The 15261-nt window shown below is 39.4% G+C and overlaps 1 protein-coding gene and 1 pseudogene across 3 annotated transcripts in view; both read right to left on the reverse strand.

Annotated features, from left to right (window-relative positions):
- Positions 1 to 15261, reverse strand: part of FAR2 (fatty acyl-CoA reductase 2) — a 137993-nt gene that overhangs the window by 49342 nt on the left and 73390 nt on the right. For all 3 annotated transcript variants that reach the window (XR_004351746.1, XM_032645346.1, XM_032645345.1), the window contains exon 2: positions 1853 to 2081. Coding sequence is in view for 2 of the 3 variants with exons in the window: in XM_032645346.1 (XP_032501237.1) it covers positions 1853 to 2041 (189 nt within the window). In the remaining variant the exon portion in view is untranslated. The remainder of the gene's footprint in view (positions 1 to 1852; positions 2082 to 15261) is intronic.
- Positions 7168 to 12533, reverse strand: LOC116761210 (annotated as a pseudogene).

The following is a 15261-nucleotide window of genomic DNA, read 5'->3' on the forward strand; positions in this document are numbered from 1 at the left end:
ATGTATCTTGCCCACTGTCCCATGGCTAATAATTAGCAGTGCTGAGATTCAAACCCAGGTCAATCTACCTCTGAAGCCCATGCTCTTAAGCACCATCTGATAGCAACAGATAGCTCCCAGGTGATATTGATGCTGCTGGTTGGGAGACCACAGTTTAAGGACCACTGTTTATAAAAGTCAACAGCTGACAGTTGTAAACAGCCCAATAGTGGAAACAGGTAGAGATTTGCAAGCCAGTTTCACAAATAAGTTATTTATAGTATAATCAAGATTTCCATACCAAAAGAATTATTGCTGTGTTATCAAATACAATGCATTGAATATAACTATAGGCGAAAATTATGCTGACCACAAGACTCTCTGCCAAAATATTTATCTAGAAATTCATAAGCTGGCTACAAAGCTAAAGAGGCATGTCTCCTACATGATGAAAACAGTCCATTAGGGATGTATAACTGAGCAAGCTGTATGAAGAAGGATCTGAGAGTTTCTTCTCAATTTTGGTTTTATGCCACATCAGCCTTTTTTTTCTTATTCTTAAGAACCATTACTTACAATGCAGGCAGTGTAGGGTATAGGCAAGTGTGCTTGCCTTAGAGCCAGACTTGGGGGGTGGGTGTCTGAAGTCTGACTCTCTCATTTACTAACTGGGTGACCTTTGGAAAGTTAACACTTCTGGTCTCATTTATCCATCTGTAAAATTTGGATATTAATTCTTACTTCACAGGGTTGTTGAAAAATCAATGAGGTAAGGCTCATTTGAATAGTGTCTGCCATGTACTAAGTACCCAGTAAGTGCCAGCTATTATTATTTGTCCCACTGCTGAGTTAAGCTATGAGATACAGGAGAGGCTTTTGTGATTCTCCTGATGATGGTTTATACCAAAATCTCATGCTGGTGCCAGAAGATAAAATGTAATCATCAAGCTTACGGGGTGTCTATAATGTGCTGTGCTATCAGATACACGACTCCATTAGATGTTAGCATGCCTAAACACTGGAAAGGAGACTTTGTAAAAAAAATGTCTTATTTAAATCTTCTTTTTGCCAACCCTAAGTGACCTTGTACTTTCCAAAGGAGTCTATGAACAAGACACGTACATTTAAATTAATTCCCATGGCAATCCTAGGAGGTCATTGTTGTTATTATTCTAAACATTGCAAGCTGGAGGGTAAGAGGTATAAAGTGACAAAAGATTGATAATATGTTTGAGATGAAAGCCTTCAAATTTATAAATTAAGACATGAGATGACATTCATATTTTGGGGGGAGGGGAGTGAGAAAGTTTGATACCCAAATGCTCATTCACACATGTTTCATTTTCCCTTTGAAGAACTTACAGGATAATAGAAATATAATGGAATAATAGAGATATCAAGTTATCATAGATAAAGTATACAACTTGTGGCTTTTAGACAACTGAAAGTATTACTACATGGCTACTTAGTAATCACATCTGTTTATAATATGATATGATGTAATATGCAATATGCTATCTAAAAATTTGGAGGAAAGCTACCTTAAATTTAAATGAAAATTAGGGAAGAGTTTGGATGACCTCATGATAGATTTCAAGCCTGGCGAGTCCACTCTGCGAGCTTTAGCATTTTGATTCTTACTCAGTAATTTGTAGAATATAGATTACCTGCTCACCTGTTCTGGACAGGGTCTAAGCACTCTTTCCCCTCTTATGGGAAAACACCACAGATTTCCATGAGCTGCTCCTTGCTATCTTGTTTTGTCTCCTTTCCTCTACATGCCCAGATATCCTGGCCCCCACCTGCAGTTTGGGGCTATAAGGGAACATTGTAATGAGTCACCATGCCCTAAGGCTCTTCCCATAAGGCATACCTTACTATTTAGGATCTGGAAAACCCTCTGCTGCAGGGTCTGGCCAGCCTTGGGCCTCACAAGGATGTAAATGACTCTCAGGTCTGGGCTGGTGCGAAATAGCTTCTCCATCAACACTTTGCCCAAGAAGCCTGTGGCCCCAGTAATGAGAATGGACTTGCCACCATAGAAATCTGCGATCATGGACATGGCTCTTCCCTTTGTCTTTTATAGCTTCGGAAAGAGGTTCCTGAAAAGAAAGAAAAATAACAAAAGATTACATTCTCAGTAGTGCTAAAATGCAGTCATTTAAAATGTTACTGGTATTTCCAGGAGCTTTGAATGCAGGAAAAGTTCAGACAGAGTGATAGCATCATGGTTTATTGGCAACACAATTCATTTCAATCAATATTTACTGAGATTTCTCTCCCTGCTAGACGTTATGCCAGGAACTGTGGACAAGAAATGAGTAAGACATGGTTCCTGCTCTTAAGGAATTGCTTGTAGTCTGATGGAGGAGAAAGATACCTAGAGACCATGAAATATAATATGGTAATGCTAAAACCAAAGAAAGCACAGAGGAAGGGTGCATAGCAGGATCTGGAAATTTCAGGAAGGCCCCTATAGGTGGTGACACCTGCGGTCAAACTTGAAAAGAGATAAGGGCTGAGGTAAGGGCATTCCAGGCCAAAGAAAGATCAAAAGCAAAGGTCCAACGTGTGGTGTGGGATGCTGTATGGGGGAATAATACAAAGAATTCAGTGTTATGAGAATGTAAACGATAAGGTTGGGAATAGCCCCAAATCTGTGAAACCAAAGATTAGAACAGGATCAAATTTTTAAAATTATGATGTAATTAGTATTTCAGTTGCAGTTTTATTCAGAGAAAATCATTTCCAAGAGCAGATCTAGTGGTGGAAAGTCAGATGCAGCACTTGGATGCTGTGACTTCCAAGAAAAAACACCCCATGCAACATGAAGTGTTTTGTCTTTAAGCCTGGCCTCAAGATTGTTGATTGGAAGCCACGGAGCTTTGGAGGAGGCAAGGCCATAGTGTGGGAGCAGACTTTCCTTTCTGTCACTGACTTTGCTGCCTGCAGCAAGTCTTTGGCTGTCTTTGTGGATGGGATTTGGGTGGATCTTGCAGAACACAACTCCAGGGACCAGCCCTGACATCAGAGCTTGAAAGAAGAACAAAAAAAAAAAAGTGAAAAAGCCAACACCCTGCCTTTTTCACTCCAGTCAAGTCAACTCCAGTGACTGCTTAACAAAAAATGATTTTTCAAAGTCCTGATGTATAAATTAATTATAATTTATAGTTTAAAATTATAGTCATAATTTATACTTTGAGTATCTTGTGGCTACGTTCTTGGGCAGAACTCTTTGCCTTTGGAGGATTCATTCATTCATGGATTTACTCAACAAATAATTCTGCGCACTTGCCATGCCAGACTCTATGCTAAGTTCTGAAGGTAAACGGTTGAATAAGACAAACAGATCTTTGCTGCCACTCTAGAAGAGGAGGCCAGTGATACACACATAAGTAAATACATAAACAAGTTAAGTACAACTGTTACAAATGTAAATAAAACAGGGATCAACGACACAAATCACAATTATCAGTGCTATACGCTAGGAAGTACTATGGGTTTCAACTGTTAGCTATTTTCATTGGTTGTTTAAATCCCTTTTATTAAGGATTGATGTGAGAAATATTATTTTGAAGAACACATTTGGACCTTGTGCAAAAGAGCAATGAAAGATATGTTTTGTCATGTTATATAATGTTACTCACATTACAATCTATCTAATGATTTTCTCAAGAATTTAGCACTTGGGAAAAGTATTGATTATTTTTGCTTTGCCTGCCTTGAAGCTCAGAAAAGTGGTGTCACCAAGTTTGGAAGGCAGTACAGTATCCTAGTTTAGCACTCAGTTTCTAAGCAAGACTGAAATCAAATACCAGTTCTACCACTTACTAGGTCTATAATCTCAGGCAAATTATTAATCTTTCAATGCTGCAGTTTGTTCATCAGTAAACGGGGGATAACTAAAGTATCCACTTAATAGTGCTGTGGTAAGGATTATGTGAGTGAATACATGTGAAACCGTTAAAAATATAACTTACCTATAGTATTGTCTATTCATATGGTCACTGGTTCCACATTTTTCGTCTTAACGGTTTCTGGCTTTTTCTTTCTTTTTTTTGTTTTTTTGCAGTATGCGGGTCTCTCACTGTTGTGGCCTCTCCCATTGCGGAGCACAGGCTCTGGACGCGCAGGCTCAGCGGCCATGGCTCACGGGCCCAGCCGCTCCACGGCATGTGGGATCCTCCCGGACCGAGGCACGAACCCGTGTCCCCTGCATCAGCAGGCGGACTCTCAACCACTGCGCCACCAGGGAAGCCCTGGCTTTTTCTTTTGACAGTTATTTATTTTTTTTTTAAATAAATTTGTTTATTTATTTATTTATTTTTGGCTGTGTTGGGTCTTTGTTGCTGCACACAGGCTTTATTTTAAATGTCCTGTCTTATGCATTTTATATACCCTCTTTTGGAAATATGAGGAGATGATTTATAACTGTCATCAAGTCAAATAAAGTGTTTTCCCCAAATGCAACTCTACTCGATGGTAAATCTTTCCAACGTCTTTATATATAAAAATGGGGCTTCCGTGGTGGCGCAGTGGTTGAGAGTACGCCTGCCGATGCAGGGACACGGGTTCGTGCCCCGGTCTGGGAAGATCCCACATGCCGCAGAGCGGCTGGGCCCGTGAGCCATGGCCACTGAGCCTGCGCGTCCGGAGCCTGTGCTCCGTAACGGGAGAGGCCACAACAGTGAGAGACCCGCATACTGCAAAAAAACAAAACAACAACAACAAAAAAAAGTTTAGGCACCACCCTCCTTTAATAGAATATTAGGCATAAATGAGCATGGTTAGCAGGAAAATACAAATGGGAAACTGAGTTTGGATAGGGTGACTTCCCAACCTCATTGGTTCTGAAGATGTCAGATGCTTGTTTTGTAATAACACATGCTTTCCTGGAGTTATATTTTCTAGAACTGCAAAGATACTCTTCAGATTTTTTGGTCCCAGATAATTTTGCAATGTGTGATGAAAAATTTTAGAGAACAGGTTACATATCTCTAATGAGCCAATTTCTTGTGGGACAAAGGAAGGCTTAAAGTGTCCCCAAAGAATGGAATGTGCCTGCTCTGTCCGGAGTCCAAGTATTTCTCAAACACAACAGAAACCAGAACAGTACAATGAGTGCTCTGAGAGGAAAGCAAAACATATGCCAGTATCTCCTGGCATTCACTACCCATTGTCAAGAGCAGGTGGCAGGGGAGTTGTGGCCAGGACTCTAATTAAGGCAAGTGATTCTGGAAAACGTCAAAGAGAAGTCCTCATCCTCAGATCAAAACATCATCAGAGATGTTTCGTCAAACTCTTGCTTCTACTCTCATGACATGGCTTGGTTCCTGGACCCGGAAACTCCCATAAGAAATTTGGCCCCGGAAACCCCATTTTATACGTTATAGATTTGCAAGGTCCAGGAATGGTTAATCCTTAATATAATTCATTAGAACAATTAAATTGTTTCAAAAATTAAAATCATTTTACACTCAGTAATGGAGGATATACAACTCTAGGAGGAAGAATAGGTTTAGAACAGCTGGCTGGATCACGGCTTACCTTTCATAAAGTCTCAGATTACTTATGCAGAGAGCAAAGCCCAGTTTCCTATTCCTCATGCCCCTAATATGGTCTGTGAGAAGGCTAAACTACTTTGACAATCTCTGAACCATCCTGTATAATGCAGGGTCTCTGAGGCTTGAAGGAAAAAAAGATGGGACCCGTGAGAGTCAGCCAATGTATTTTTAATGAATGTCTATGTGTGCTGGGCACTACCCAGGCACTGGGACTAGTAGTGAACAGGCCTTATGCAGCTTAGATTCTTCCTTTCTATTCTGGAGCATCTTTTCTCCTTAAGATTGCCAGTTTTCCATGGTCATTAGTGGAATTCGATAGTGTTCACTCTCCTGTTGTTCTCTAGAAATGAGGCCGTTCTAATTTCTAGAGAACAGGTGTTAAAATTTAATCACAACAGTTGTGCCAAGGCATACATTTCTTGCAGGTGTAAAGCATGTGGGAACTTTAATTCTTCTTTGGGTGGCTCCTCTGGAAAATAAAAAAATGAAGATTCAAGCATTTAAGTAGGCAATCCATACTTCTTGGTAGCCCTTGAGAGAAAAACATTTTTAGAAAAGAAAAAAGGTGCTTTACCTCTCAGGAATCGTACTTTGTGAAGGTTTCGTGGTCTTGGCACTATTAACATTTTGGGATGGGTAAAGCTTTGTGGCAGGGACTGTCCAGGGCAATGTATGTCGGTGTTTACCAGCACCCTGGCCTCTATTCACTCGATGGTAATGACATCCTTCTTTCCTCAGCAGGGTGTGACAAACCAAATGCTTCTAGACTTTGCTCAATGTGCTTTTGGGGAAAACTTGCCTCCCTTTTCAGAGACTCACTGTTTAGAACTTTTAAAAATTCTCAGTTTATAATATTCTGTCCATCCTATTAAAAAGTCAAGATTCAAAGCTTAAATATCTGTTTGTGAGGCTAAGTAGAAATATAATCCACTGTCATATCTTATTTTACCCATATTGAATCATTCATAATTAACTACGTTTACCCAAGCAAATTATACATGTGGTGAATGTTGGTAGAATTCAAAGTGAAGATGCAGGAAGATTTCTCCAGATAAAGATTCCCCACTTTTTATTTAACCAAATTTCTTTTAGTCTCTGTGCTGTAGATTAGACTATTAATCCCAACTTTCATATATATAAATCACATATCTGTTTGTCAAGTACTTAGTGAAAAAAAAGGTTTCATCAGAGAGCTCTATGTTTTACTTTGGTTTCCTGAGTATATACCAAATTATGCAGTTCAGCAATGAACTTAGATACCTTTCACTGTGGGCTTTTTATATAAAGTTTTTCTGGGAGAAATTTTAAGTTCTTGATGGAGGAATAATAACGTCCAGGGATGTTGGGGCATAGGCCTCACTAATTGAATTAGCAACGCTCCATGGTCAAGAGAAACCAATTTGGAAATCATCCCAGCTGGGGAGGGATAGTCCGGGCTGGCTTAAGAAAACAAAATTTAGCAATCACCTCATCACATTCCTCCTAGTTTGCTTCTGCTTAGCTCCTTAGTAAGTCTTCATAAAAAACTCCAAATTTAACAGAAATGAAAATGGAGAAAGATATGACCTAAATCCATCACTTCATCATAATTGATTAAGTAGGTGTATTGACTGCCTACTGTGTGCTACACCCTGTTAGGTGTGGATATCATAGAGCAAAAGGACATGAGGACCAGTAAGCAAAAGGTCATGTAGAGCAAAAGGTCAGTAGAGCAAAAGGTCATGAGGACAGGAAGTAAAAATTTTGCTCATGGGCCACTAAGGGTAATGGTGAGTGGTGACACTCTGGTTTCAACCCCTTGATTCCTGGACCTGTGAATCCTGGCTATGGGAGAAACAGCACCACATGTTGGATGCTGATTTAGAGCATATACATCCCTCTGGGAAACCTTACCACAGCCCCGTGAGGTTTTTCCACCTTGTTGGCACTGTAAATGAGTCTTCAAAAGGACATTCTACCATTCTATCAATACAGGTGCTTCAGGATGGAGAACATGGCGAGACCACTGAATTCTACAAACACGGGCCTATTGCCACACTTCATTTATTGGGAAATGAGTTCCTTAAGCAGAAGCAATACAGTGTGGAATACCATGACGGTGTACAAGGCATTCTATAAGTCTACTCATGATAGTTTTGGCAGAAGCATTTCATGTAAGGAAAACAAATCCATATCCAAAGTGTCTATTCTAGTAAGAACAAGATACTGCCCCTTCCATGATGGAAGCAGTTCAATGTACAGAAAGAGAAAAACAAATACCGTATGCTACCACATATATATGGAATCTAAAGAAAAAAAAAAAAAGAACAACCTAGGGGCAGGACAGGAATAAAGACGCAGACGTAGAGAATGGACTTGAGGACATGGGGAGGGGGAATGGTAAGCTGGGACGAAGTGAGAGAGTGGCATGAACATATATATACTACCAAATGTAAAATAGATAGCTAGTGGGATTTAGCCACATAGCACAGGGAGATCAGCTCGGTGCTTTGTGACCACCTAGAGGGGTGGGATAGGGAGGGTGGGAGACACAAGAGGGAGGAGATATGGGGTTATATATATATGTATAGCTGATTCACTTTGTTATAAAGCAGAAACTAACACACCATTGTAAAGCAATTATACTCCAATAAAGATGTTAAAAAAAAGAAAACGAAGCTCTGTGTGTAAAATGCTATCAAACAGTATTACATAGTAAAGAAAAATCATTTGTGATAGGAACAGTCCATTGATGTGGCAGACTTCACTGTTGTCTGATTTTAAGAAACCGCCATGGCCACCCCAGCCTTCAGCAATCACCACCCTGATCCGTCAGCAGCCATCAACACGGAGGCAAGACCCTCCACCAGTAAAAATATTGACTTGCTGAAGGCCCAGATGATGGTTAGCATTTTTTAGCAGGAAAGTATTTTTTAAGTAATGTTTGTACATTTTTTAAAAGATATAGTGCTATTGTACACTTAATAGCCTACAGTATAATGTAAGCATAACTTTTAGATGCACTGGGAAACCAAAATATTCATGTGACTCACTTTATTCCAATATTTGTTTTATTGTGGTGGTCTGGAACTGAACCTGCAATATCTCCGAGTATGCTTGTAATCAGCTTGCCACAAGGTACCTGGCTGATCACCCTTTGAAATGGTGCCATCTCAAGGATTCAGTGTTGGTCTCTGGGCTGGCAAATAGGGCACTCAGTAATGGCAGTAGCCAAGTTGGCAGTGGGTGAGCAGAAGTCCATGTTGCTGAGCTAATACATAAACCTTTATCTCTGCCACCATGGCTTCACGAGCCCACTGGGTGATGATAGGATGGCTGGGGAGGGAGGCTGACTGATATTCACAGCATAGGTCATCCTATCCACTTGAATATTAAAATCTTCCCCTGCTGAGGTTACTCTTCAGTGAGCACTTATATGGGACAGAAGTATCTTTGGGCTTTTGCCCATTCCATATACTTCTTCCCCAGACTTCCTTGTCATCAATTTTCCAGCCATGTTCCTTCCAAGTCCCTGACCATCCAGACATACCATTGGCCATAGGCCATGAATCCGTAGATAACTGCATGTCTGACAACTTCTTCTAAGCAAGGAGAACAACCAGGTGCACAGCCTGAAGTTCCGCTCACCAGGAGGATTTCCCTTCACCACTGTCCTTCAGGGATGTCCCAGAAGGGAGCTCTAGTGCTGCAGCTGTCCACTTTGGAAGACGCCTGTACATCATGAGAATCATCTGTAAGCCAGGCCAGAGTGTTCTCTTCTTCTGTAAACTGATTGTAGGGAATTCCCCATGAGGCCACAGGGGCAGGTTGGGAAAGAAAAGGTAGTGTAGCAAAAGTGGGGACCATGGGCATTTGGGCCACTTCTTCATGTAACGTACTTGTGTGTTCAGGGCCTGATTGGGCCTCGTCAGTTATATACAACCTCCACTCGATGATGGAGTGCTGCTGTGCGTGCCCAACTTTATGGTTTGATGGAGCAGATAACACCCAGCTCATCATGGCCTAATGCTGTTTCTCTAAAGGAGAGCAGTTACCCAACAGAGCATGGCAGGGCTTTGCTCTAAAATCCTAAGAGCCTGTGCTGGGACTCACCAGTAGAGGCCTGCTGAAAGCTCCAAAGAGCCACCGACAAGTGTCTGCCACTGATACGTGGAGCACCATTAGATTTACTGGATCATATGACTCAAGAGGCAGAGAGACTTGCATGGCAGCCTGGACCTACAGCAAAGCCTTTTCTTGTTGTAGGCCCCACTCAAAATGAGGAGCTTTTAGGATTACTCACTAGATGGACCAGAGTAACATACTCAAATCAGGAATATGTTGCCTCCAAAATCTGAAGAGGCCAACTAGGTGTTGTGTTACTTTTTTGGTTGTAGGAGAGGCCAAATGCAACAACTTATTCTTCATCTTAGAAAGGATCTTTCAACATGCCCCACACTACTGGACCCCTAAAATTTCACTGAGATAGAAAGTCCCTGAATTTTTCTTGGATTTATTTCTCACCCTCTGATATGCAAATGTCTTACCAGTAAGTCTAGAGTTGTTGCTACTTCTTGCTCACTGGATCCAATCACCATAATGTCATCAATGTAATGGACAACTATGATATCCTGTGGTAGGGAAAGGTGAACAAGATCCCTCCAAGCTAAATTATGACGTAGGGCTGGCGAGTTGATATACCCCTGAGGTAGGATAGTGAAGGTGTATTGCTGGCCTTGCCAGGTAGAAGCAAACTGCTTTTGGTGGTCTTATTAATAGGGATGGAGGAAAAAGCATTTGCTAGCTTAACAGCTGCATACTGGGCACCAAAGAATGTGTAAACTTTCTCAAGCAATGCAACCACATCTGGTAAAGCAGTTGCAACTGTAGTCACTACTGTTTTGAGCTTACAATAATCCACTGTCATTCTTCAAAATCCATCTGTTTTTTGTAATAGGCAAGTTGAATGAGCAGTGGTAGAAATCATTATCCCTGCATCTTTCAAGTCCTTGAAGGTGACATTAATCTCTGCCGTCCCTCCAGGAATGAGGTATTTCTTTTGGTTTACTATTTTTCAGGGTAGAGGCAGTTGTAGTGGTTCCCACTTGACCTTCCCCACCATAACAGCCCTCACTCCACAGGACAGGGAACCAATTTGGAGATTCTACCAGCTGCTGAGTATGTCATTACAATTATGTATTCCTGAACTGGAGAAATAATCAAAGAATGGGTTTGGGGACTTACGGAGCCCACTGTGAGATGGTCCTAACCTAAAACTCCATTGATCACCTGACCTCCACAAGCTCCTATTTTGTCACCAGACTGACATTCTGGTTTTCCTGGAATTAGTGTCAGTTCAGAGCCAGTGTTCAGTAGTCCCTGAAAGCTCTCATTATTTCCTTTTCCCCAATGTGCAGTTACCCTGGGAAAGACCATAGGTCCCTTTGGGGATGGCTGGGAAAAGATTAACAGTATAAATTTTTAGCAGTATAGAGGGATCGTTTCTCAAGGGGACTTGCCCTTCCCTTCATTCAAGGCATTCTGGGTCTGTAAACTGACTCAAGTCTGAGAATTCAGTTGGGGCCATGACTATTTTTTTTTTTTTTTTGATTCGAGTTAGACTTTTGTTCAGTTGACTTAGAACTTTTTTGCTTATACAGATGAAGTAAGAATTTAGTAGCTTTCCCATACACCATGATGAAACAGTCAATGCCATAGGTCTCTATAAGTCAGACTTTTCTGAGTGCTACTTTGACTCTGCTGTCATTTATGTCCTTTTAACCATGATACCTTGACTTTGGCAATTAAGGGTCATTATCTGTCCCCGGCCACCCTGGAATCCTCATTGCATTTAGGTTTCCCAATTTATTACACCATTTCCCACTGTAAGTTCTGGCCTACAGAGACAAATGATTACTGAGCTCTTCAAGGATGCTGGGGCTCCCTTCACAAATTTATTTCTGTGACCCAACCAAGTTGGCACATCACAATTATTATATTTTCTCCTAACACATTCACCACCCACCGGACTTCTGTCACATTTTTAAAGAACAAAATCCTTGCTTTATGGCTTGGTAGCTGAACATAACATTAACATTGACAGGAAGTTTTATTTACTTGATTTTGAATGATTTCTTTTGCCTGATTTTCAACTTAAGTATTCATTACTGATAAACTCTTCTATTTCTAAACTGTCTCAGCTTAAGTAACAAAAAGTATGCGAGTTACAACATAGGCGCAGTGAGAACACTGAACTAGAGCTAGAAATTCTAGAAATGGAGTCTGTTCCGTGGCTAATTGTTAATGTAACTCTGAATCTCCAATCTTGTCAGCTCTGAGACTCAATTTCCTCTTCTGTTAAATAATATTCTACTTACTTCACAGAACAGTTTTAATAATCAAATAGAGTAATAAGTAAAAGAGAACTGTAAGTGTTATCTGACCAGAATTGTTCTTGTTCTGGTTGCTATACTATGAATACTACTTTGACCCTGAATCCAAATATCTTGTGCTTATTTGTTAACAAATATTGAGAGCATATCTTGTCATCCAACTTATATAGTAAAAAACTTGATGCAGCTGCTGTATTTTATACTGTATTATTCCTCAAAAGTCAACTAGCACAGTACTTTGTAATAAAAAGTGTCTCAATAAATATTGTTGAATCAACAAATAAATGAGTCAGCACTGAAAGGACTGATTGACTTCTTAATCAATGAATAAAAAGTCAGGGGCTAATTCACAAACGCTAGTGGGCATTTGAATCATTGGAAAGCTTGCTAAAATTGTTCTTTACTAGAACTCCTTTCCTGAGATTTTGATTTAGAAAGTCTGAGGTAGGGCCCAGGTAGATGCATTTTAATGAACACCCCGACTGATTCAGATATAGGTGGTAAGAGAAATGCTGATGTAGGGAATTTGATGGAGGTGCTCTGATCCCAGATCTTATTTTCTTCCACAGCTTACATCTTTAATGTAAGTCTATGTTGTCCCTATGAGAGTTTTTCTTCTTAAAACAAGACAAAAATAACCTGCTAACTTGAGAATTCTCATTTCTAATAATAGTGGAATGCAGATAACACAGGTAGGATGCAGCAGACCATGGCTTCAGTCCAGCCAGGGCTGAAGTCTGAGCTTCAAAGGCTTCAAGCATGCACTAAGGTAACTGTGATGGAGAGACTCTCTCTGCATTTATTAAAAACATCAGAGCTCACAGGGTCACTCATAAAACACATACTGGAAGAAGTAGAATAGAAACACATCTTTTCAAATCAATAACTTAAACTTTTACAAAGTATTTTTTCTCTGTGTTCCTGCTTCCCAATACTAGAAGCTGAAATAAATGACTATTTAAAGAACTTTAAAAAATATAGTGGAAATCTATGCACAGAGAGTAGAAGAGCATACCAGTGATTAATAAATATATTATATCAGCTTCGCATGAAAGGGTTATACATCAAAGTGTCCTAATTTCTTCTGACAAGATATAGTCATTTCCTCTGCTGTTCACATGGGTTAAAAGAACTATATTCAGATTAATTCAAGCAGAGTTTAGAAATAAGGTTGGAGATTTCTATTTTCCAGTCCACTCAACTATATCTCAACCTTTTATCCAACCAAGGAAACTGTGTGGAAACAAAATAGTTGGAGCGTGTGAAGATCTTTAACAACAAAGCCTGATTACAAGGAGATTGATTTAACATCACGAACTCAGTCCACCAAAAAGGCAACTGATTCGTAGACTAACACTGAAAACTTGGTACAAAATCAGAGCACAGATTATTGTTTACACCAAAAGATATGATGGCATATATATATATATATATATATATATATATATATATATATATATATAAAATACATAGTTCTTTTGCAGATACAAGAGTTATCAGAATTTGTTACTGTCAACGATTAGACACAGTATTCATTAACTATACCTGTCCAAAAAAGTTAGTCTTTTCTAAGCATCAAGTTAGTCACTTCATGTAGTGAGATTCCAGAAGCTTAGTCACTGCCATACACCAATGGAACCATGCAGGAAATTATATTTTTTAAAAAGGTTAATATGAAGGTTAGTTAATTATACATAAATTGATATAAAATGGCAAGTCGGAAATCCTTATTTCCTAATGGAAGTTCCTGATCATAACCTGTGTCAATAAATTGACAGGAAATATCTGAATAAATGTAAATATCCTATGCACTTGGAAATATGCAGCTAGGCCTTTATGAAGGACTAAGTTCTGAAGTAAAGCTAACGCAGTCCCTGTCACAGTTCTCTCCATAGGAAGTTATTCCATGTCAGAAGAACAATAAGCCACAAACAGCACTCTTATTTTTCTCTGATAATGTACAATGAATTTCATCAACAAAGATTTTAGGCATTTGCCTTTAAGAGAAGGTAATGAAAGCAGGTGTACCTCAACATAATAAAGCCCATATATGACAAACGCACAGCCAACATCATTCTCAGTGGTGAAAAACTTAAACCATTTCCTCTAAGATCAGGAACAAGACAAGGTTGTCCACTCTCACCACTATTACTCAACATAGTTTTGGAAGTTTTAGTCACAGCAATCAGAGAAGAAAAAGAAAACAATGTAATCCAAATCAGAAAAGAAGTAAAGCTGTCACTGTTTGCAGATGACATGATACTATACATAGAGAATCCTAAAGATGCCACCAGAAAACTACTAGAGCTCATCAATGAATTTGGTAAAGTGGCAGGATACAAAATTAATGCACAGAAATCTCTTGCATTCCTACACACTCATGATGGAAAATTTGAAAGAAAAATTAAGGAAACACTCCCATTTACCATTGCAACAAAAAGTATAAAATACCTAGGAATAAACCTACTTAAGGAGACACAAGACCTGTATGTAGAAAACTATAAGACAGTGATGAAAGAAATTAAAGATGATACAAACAGATGGAGAGATATATCATGTTCTTGGATTGGAAGAATCAACAAAGTGAAAATGACTATGACTACACTACCCAAAGCAATCCATAGATTCATTGCAATCCCTATCAAACTATCAATGGCATTTATCACAGAATTAGAACAAAAAAATTCACAATTTGTATGGAAACACAGAAGACCCCAAATAGCCAAAGCAATCTTGAGAAAGAAAAAGGGAGCTGGAGGAATCTGGCTCCCAGACTTCAGACTCTACTACAAACCTACAGTAATCAAGACAGTATGGTACTGGCACAAAAACAGAAATATAGATCAATGGAACAGGATAGAAAGCCTAGAGATAAACCCACACACATATGGTCACACCATCTTTGATAAAGGAGCCAAGAATACGCAATGGAGAAAAGACAGCCTCTTCGATAAGTGGTGCTGGGAAAACTGGACAGCTACATATAAAAAAATGAAATTAGAACACTCCCTAACACCATACACAAAAATAAACTCAAAATGGATTAAAGACCTATAAAACTCTTAGAGAAAAACATAGGCAGAACACTCTATGACATAAATCACAGCAAGATCCTTTTTGACCCGCCTGCTAGAGAAATGGAAATAAAAATAAACAAATAGGACCTAATGAAACTTAAAAACTTTTGCACAGCAAAGGAAAACATAAACAAGATGAAATGACAGCCCTCAGAATGGGAGAAAATATTTGCAAATAAAGCAACTGACAAAGGATTAATTTCCAAAATTTATAAGCAGCTCATGCAGCTCAATATCAAAAAAACAAATAACGCAATCCAAAAATGGGCA

The sequence above is a fragment of the Phocoena sinus genome, chromosome 10 (assembly GCF_008692025.1).
Source record: "Phocoena sinus isolate mPhoSin1 chromosome 10, mPhoSin1.pri, whole genome shotgun sequence".
Lineage (NCBI taxonomy): Eukaryota > Metazoa > Chordata > Mammalia > Artiodactyla > Phocoenidae > Phocoena > Phocoena sinus.